The 7,109-nt window shown below is 35.9% G+C and overlaps 1 protein-coding gene across 1 annotated transcript in view; it reads right to left on the bottom strand.

Annotated features, from left to right (window-relative positions):
- OPN5 (opsin 5) overlaps positions 1-6,273 on the bottom strand; it is a 44,594-nt gene extending 38,321 nt beyond the window's left edge. Inside the window, exon 1 of the mRNA XM_044675338.1 lies at positions 6,144-6,273. Coding sequence (XP_044531273.1) covers positions 6,144-6,273 — 130 coding nt within the window. The remainder of the gene's footprint in view (positions 1-6,143) is intronic.
- Between the last annotated feature and the right edge of the window lie 836 nt (positions 6,274-7,109).

The raw sequence follows: 7,109 nt of genomic DNA, 5'->3' as shown, positions 1-7,109 counted from the left end.
AAAAATAAAGTCCAAATCCCATAGCATCGGATCAGCATGGGCTAACCTCTAGTTCGGCTGTTCTCAGTTTCTTTTTCCTGTCTTAGCAATCCGACGCCGCAAAACGCCACTCAGGACCCCTGACATATAGAGCTGGTCCTCTATAAAGGTTTGCAAAGTGCTTTACATGTATTAACTTTTCATTAACCCAATATCATATATTAACTCAATTTCACAACCACCCTGTGATGTAGATGCTGTTATTGTCCCCATTACAGATGAGAAAACTGAGATTCAATTTTCTTGCCCAAGGTAACATAAATTTAGCATCTCAAACCCAGGGTTTCCTGACTCCTAATCTAGCATGTTAGCTGCTATACCATAATGCCTCTCTTAGCAGTGAATGAGAAATGTGTTCAGTTAGGCTACATGACCAAAGACATAGGAATGAATACGTTTGCGTCACTAGGATGAACAAGGAAAGCAGTGGGGCGCAGGCTACCTTCTGGAGGGCAGAAAGCCAATAGGATTCAATCTGAAGTCACATATACTCCTCAGTCTCCTTTGCTAGATCGTTATCTACATCCTATCCCAATCTGTGAATGTATCTCAAGACTCTACCCTAGGCCCTCCTCTCTCTACACAGTCTCTCAGGGACCTCCTTAGTTTCAGTTTAATTATCATGTCTAGGCTGTTGAGTTTAAGATCTACCCAGTCCTAAGGGAAAATGTGCTGATTTTGTTATGGGAGAAACAGAAAATTCTGTTTTGTCTTAACATATTCCCCATCACAAAAATTTTGAAGGAGAAACAAGTTTCGAGGGCTATTAAACTCCCAGAAACCCCCATGTGCTGTTAGGAAATTCCAAATCCCTGGAGTCAGGGTTGCCTGAACGGCTCATTAAAACTAACAACTCTCTGAGCTTAGAAAAAGGAAAAACAAAGATGATTATAAACCCTAAAGTTGTCCAACTCAAATGAAACCTAGACATCATTAAAGGAATCCTATAAGAAAGCCAAAAGGGAGAAAGTGTAGATTCAGAGCCAGACTCTAAAAATGATCAACAAAATGTACTTTTTTTTCTTTTTCTCTCCAAGGAAACACTCAAAGCTGTAGGAATATGGAACAAAAAAAAATTAAACAAACTTCTTCCATATACTCTATGAAGGTCAAAAACAGAAAGGTCCTAAAGAGAATTTTTAAAAATGTTTTTTGGTAATAGTAAAGATTTGGAAAGACACCAGATGTCCTTCAAGTGGGTAATAGCTTAACAAACTGGAGAGAGAGAGAGAGAGGGAGAGAGTGAGAGAGAGAGAGAGAAGAAAGAAAGAAAGAAAGAAAGAAAGAAAGAAAGAAAGAAAGAAAGAAAGAAAGAAAGAAAGAAAGAAAGAAGGAAGGAAAGAAGGAAAGAAGGAAAGAAAGAAAGAAAGAAAGAAAGAAGGAAAGAAAAAGTATAAGTATGAACAATGCAAAAAACAGCATGAGAAAACATATTAACTAATGCCAAGTAAAATAAGAACAAAAAAACAAAGTACATAATGACAACAACAATGTAAGTAGAGAGAACAAACCAAAGTTATTGAACATGCATGATATAAAATTATGACTAAGTTTGACCCTGAAGAAAAGTTATAAGCATCTATCTGCCTCCTGTCTTTGAAGAATTAGGGGACTATGTGAATGTAATGCTGCCTTTCATGTTAGTTAATTGTTAATTTGGTTAATTGACTCCATTATAATTATTTTCTCTTTTTTAATTCTTGGTTATAAGAGATGGTTTTCTGGATGTGGTGCAGGAGAGATACAGTGGGAAATGAAGGGGAAGTAAAAATTAAAAAAGATTTAAATAAATTTTTTTAATAGAAAAAGGAATAGGCCCTTTTATCTTCAGAGAGCTGAGTGAAGCGCAATAAACATTTGTTAAGCACCTAGAATATATGCCAGGCACTGGGGATACAAAAAGGGACAAAAGACAGTCCCTGAGTCAAAGAGATCACAATGTAATGGAGGGGTGGGAGTGGAAAAAGCAAATAAATATGTAAAAATAAGCTACATACAGGAAGGATAGGAAATAATCAAAAGAGAGGAGACCTTAGAATTAGGAGGGGCTGGGAACTGCTTCCTGTAGAAGCCTGTTTTGAGAAACAGTACAGTACAATTAATAGGTCACTAAACTTGAAATCAATTCAAAATGGGTTCAAATTCTACCTCAGACTGTTACTAATTGTGTTAAGCTTAGGCAAATCATTTAACCCTTCTATGCCTCAGTTTTCTCATCTTAAAATGAGGAGGAGTAGATTAGACAACCTCTGACATCTCTTCTGTATTGAAATCTCTGATCCTGTTATTCTTTTAACTTCTTAGGGGATGCTGAGACTGGAGTCATAACGTATGATTAAGAAATTATCATTCTAGAATATGTTCCTTTAACTGAAGATTCCTTGTATAAATTATTAATTTTCTCTTTTCTGGATGTAGACAATAGAGATTTTGTGAACCAGCATCAGCATATAAGTCTGGCTTCCACCTTGCTCAATATCACAAATATCAGCTGAGGAGAGTCAAAGAAATACAGGCTCATTTTTCATATTATCCTAAGGAAAATGATCTAGGAAAGTATCTTGTCTAAAGGGGGGGGGGAAGAAAGAAGGCTTTTCAAAGATCAATATAAACTAATTGTTTATCACATAGTGGAACAGGCCAAATAATGACATAATATACTTCAATTCTGCTCCCTTTCATGAATGTAGATAATTGAAAATCAATTGTATTCATCATTAATAATACTAGTGGTCATTTGGGAGAGAGAGATAGGATGGACTTGGGCTAATTTTTCTTTCTCTGTTTATCTCATAATAAACTCCTTTAGATGCCTCTAGAATCACCTACTTTCTTTCTAATACTACTTAATCTAACATCCCTACTGACTTCTCTTCTATAATACTTATTTTTAACCTTGTGGGCCTTTTATTTGACCACAGCCTTAGTCTCCATAAGAGAAATGAAATAAAGATAGACATATGGACACCTGGCCACAAAGAATTGAAGTATATTATGTCATTATTTGGCCTGTTCCACTATGTCCAATCACTGTCTCAGAATTCCTTGAATAATAAGTTGATTATCATAAAGCTATAAAATAATAACAATAATCACTTCAGATTCTTTGAATTCAGAGGATCTGGGTTTAAATTTCAGCTTCCATTTACTACCCATGAACTTGGGCAAGTCATTTAACTATTCTACTTTGTGACCTTGAGTAAAACCTAAACTTCTTTTCCTCTTACTTTGAGCAGTTCATCTAACTTTTCTCCCTGTGTGAACTTGGGTGGGTCATTTAACTTCTATGCCTGTGTAACCTTGGATAGGTCCCCATTTCCTCTCTGCATGATATTGGTCAGGTAATCTATCTTCTATAAATTAAAGTTTCTTCATTTGTAAAGGGTTAGTCTGTTATTGTGTCATTTTTAGTCATGTTTGATTCTTCATGATCTCATTTGGAGTTTTCTTGGCAAAGATTCTGAAATGGTTTTTCCATTTCCTTCTCCAGCTCATTTTACAGATTAGGAAACTGAGGCAAGCAACATTTAGTGACTTGCTGAAGGTCTCACAGCTAGTAAGTGTCTGAGGAAAGATTTAAACTCAGGGAGTTCTAACCCCAGGCTCATTACTTTACTTTATGGGCTACACCAGCTAGCTGGTGTAGATGACCTCTCACTTTTCTTCATCTATAAAACCAGGGTGTTGCACTAAATGGCCTCTGAGGTCTCTTCAAACCTAACTCTATAATCTCATGATTCTTTAAAGTGCATTTTAACTCTCAGCCTGTAATACTATGAATTTGACATCTAAATAGCACTTTACATATTTCAAATTAATTTAAATATATTATCTCACTTGACCATCATAACGGCCCTCTGGCTGAGGTAGACAGAGCAGAAATTATAGGTGAGGTTTGGTGATTGTCAGCCTTTTCAGTTTGGGACATTCTTAGGCATCTCAGATACCCAGGGTGCTCTTGGGACTGGGGAGCTCTCGATCTGACTCTTAGTCATAAATACCATAGGGATGATGGAACCAGAAGGCCAAAGTCCCTCCAGTTTCAATAGTCAGTATTTTCTAGATCTCCTATTTAACATATTTCATCATAGACTTTTCCCTCCTGACTTGCTTCACTCGGCCTTCAGGGAGGCACCTTGCCTGGGCTACGCAGACCCTTTTAAGCTTCCTTTTATGTGGTCATCTTCCCCTACTAAAATATAAGCTTCCCGAGAGCAGGTATTATCTTTCTGCTTTTTTGTATTTGTACTCTCAGAGTACAGTGTTTAGCACAGTGTATGGCACATAATGAATGATTGACTAATGACTAATGAGTTGTTGACTCTAAAACTGCTCATGAATCTATAGCAATAATTCTATAAAAGTAAAAGAGGTTGTTGTTTTTTTAATTTTTAATTTAATTTTAATTTTTAATTTAATTTTTTAAATTCAAATTCAAGAACCACTTTCTGTTTTGTTCTTGAAGCATAAGAGACCCTGAAAGCACTTTTTTTGTGATGCTTTTATGGACTCAAGGATCTGGTAAAGTGCCAAGTCTGGGGGGAAAAAAAAAACAAAACAAAAAACCTTGAATATACCTCTTGGCACCTTTGACAAGCTCCAGAGAGGATAAATCTACTGGGCACTGCCTACCCTTTCATTGTTCCCCTAAACTTCTAAATAATGATAGTAATTCTGAGAGATCTGTGTGATCAGCTATACGTGATCTAGGTGCAGGATATCTACTTTGCAGATTATCCATGACAAGTCTTTAACCCCTGGGGGCCTTCTGCTCATTTCCTATTGTGCCTCTGGTTCAACTATCATTTAGTATGTACTCAGAATGCCAACCTATCATTAGTCTAAGCAAAAGCAAAATGCACTCTACTACAAGCTAACTGTGTGACCTTCACCAAAATACTTTCCTTCAGCTTTTAGACCTATAAGGGATATGTATACATAGATATATGTGTGTGTATACATATAATATATGAATATATAATAATATGTATAAAAGGGCTATTTATAATATATAAATGAAATATATAATAAATATTATATGATAAGGAAATTCGATTAGATGATCTCTAAGTTCCCTTTTAAGCATTAATGTCCTATGATTCTTTGTCACTATGTGAAAAATGCTTGGATAAAGTTATAAGTTAGAGAGAGAGAGAGAGAGAATACCTTCACCAGAGGCATAGAGAGAGGAGACAGAGTCAATATAAGAAAAGTGTGTGAGGCACAAAAAGTAAGTCAGTTTCAGTTTGGAATTTATAAAAGAGAATGGATACAGATTGTGAACTCCAGAGAAGTTTATGGATTTTTCCTGGAGGTAATAGGGAGCCACTGAAGTTTTATGAGCATGGGAACAACAAAATCAGATCATGAATCATTTAGGGAGCCCTGATAAGGAAGGTAAATGCTATTTTAAAAATCATATAATACAATGAAATTTTCAACTTAAAATATTTTATTTATTGATGAGTTGCATTTTGTATTATTTGTGACACTATAATTCTTTCATTAGCACAGAAAATCAAGAATTTACAATATCATTCATTGTTTTACTGTTCTACTATCTTAGTATATCAGAGCTGAGACTTTGAAGACCATAGGATCATAAGTTTAGAGTTGGAAGGGACCTCAGAGGTCAACTAGTTCAAATCCTTCATTTTACAGCTGAAGACACTGAAGTCATAGCAGTAGAGAGCAGCAAAGTTGGAATCTAAATCCTGGTTCTTTGACTCCAAATCCAATACTCTTTTCTACTGTTACCATGATGTCTCTCTAGTCTATTCCTCCTGTGTTGGCTTCACGTGTTAATTTTCTTTTTCTTCTCCTTTTTCTAACTTATCACCAAACACACACACACACACACACACACACACACACACACACACACACACACACACACACACACCCCTTCAGCCTTGGTGAAGTTTTTGAGTTCAAGTACCCAGAGGGCAAATTCAAGCTGTCTGTGAACCTTTTCCCCCAAAATTCCAATATAACACTATAATGGAGTCTCTGTAAAAAATCTTTTGATTTGTTCCCTGAGTCTTCTCATTGTCTATATATCTGCTTATCTGCATTCTTTTCACAAAAGAATCAAGGTGGCTTACCAATTATGGTTAAGTAGAAACCAGCTACTAAGTCAGCTTCCCAGGAGAGTTTGGATGCAAAAGGGTCTCCATCCCGAAGATAGTGTGGAATGTAGTCATCTTGAGGTGACACACTGTGGTTTAAAGCCATGATGATCTAGTATCAATAGTATCTATCTGAAAAGCAAATCAAGGCAGCCCTCAGTATATCAATTTAAACCAATCTGAAATATCCAACAATCTCATGCTTCTTGGACTTGGAAACCCACATCATAAGAAAAAGAAGCTCTGGAAGTTTTGTTGGTTAAAAGACTAATAGGAAAGTCACATAAATCAACGTAACTTTCTTTTTTCTTTAAATATGTGTCTCTTTGTTACATTAAAGTTCTGAGGTGTATCTCTCTCCTACCCTCCAATGTATTTTTTTTAAATAGGCCATCAAATTAATAAGTGACCATTTCATAATCCCAATCCACATAGCAACAATAATAGCTATAAAATAGAAAGCATGATGTAGTAGAAAGAATAATGACCTAGAAACCAAGATACATGTCCTACAATCATAATGGTAAGGATGGAAGGAGCCCTTCAAAAAAATCAAAGTCCAAACACTTTATTTAAAAGATGAGTAAAGTTGGGATGTGGAGGAGAGGAGAAGGGCAGGGGAGTTATGTGCTCTGTTTAATGCCACAAAAGCAGGAAGTTGAAGAGAGAAAATTTGAAGCCAGATTCTCTGACTCTAAATCCAACACTCTTTCCAATGAATCATACATTACCACATATTCTATTCTGATTTCCTTTGCCTCTAGTCCAAATCTTGCTTTCTTTTGTATACTGATCCTTGTCTTACCTCACTGAGATAATAGGGTGATAACTGAAAACACAAGTGTTGAAAGTACCTTTTAAGGCATTTTTTTTCTTTAGATCTTTATCACTTGGGATCCTAAAGGCCTTGTAAGTTTGGTAGGCTATATTGCCCTTGGTCTA

This window comes from Gracilinanus agilis, chromosome 4 (genome assembly GCF_016433145.1).
Source record: "Gracilinanus agilis isolate LMUSP501 chromosome 4, AgileGrace, whole genome shotgun sequence".
NCBI lineage: Eukaryota > Metazoa > Chordata > Mammalia > Didelphimorphia > Didelphidae > Gracilinanus > Gracilinanus agilis.
The sequence above is the reverse complement of the archived record's forward strand: the minus strand, read 5'-3'. Positions and strand labels throughout refer to the sequence as shown.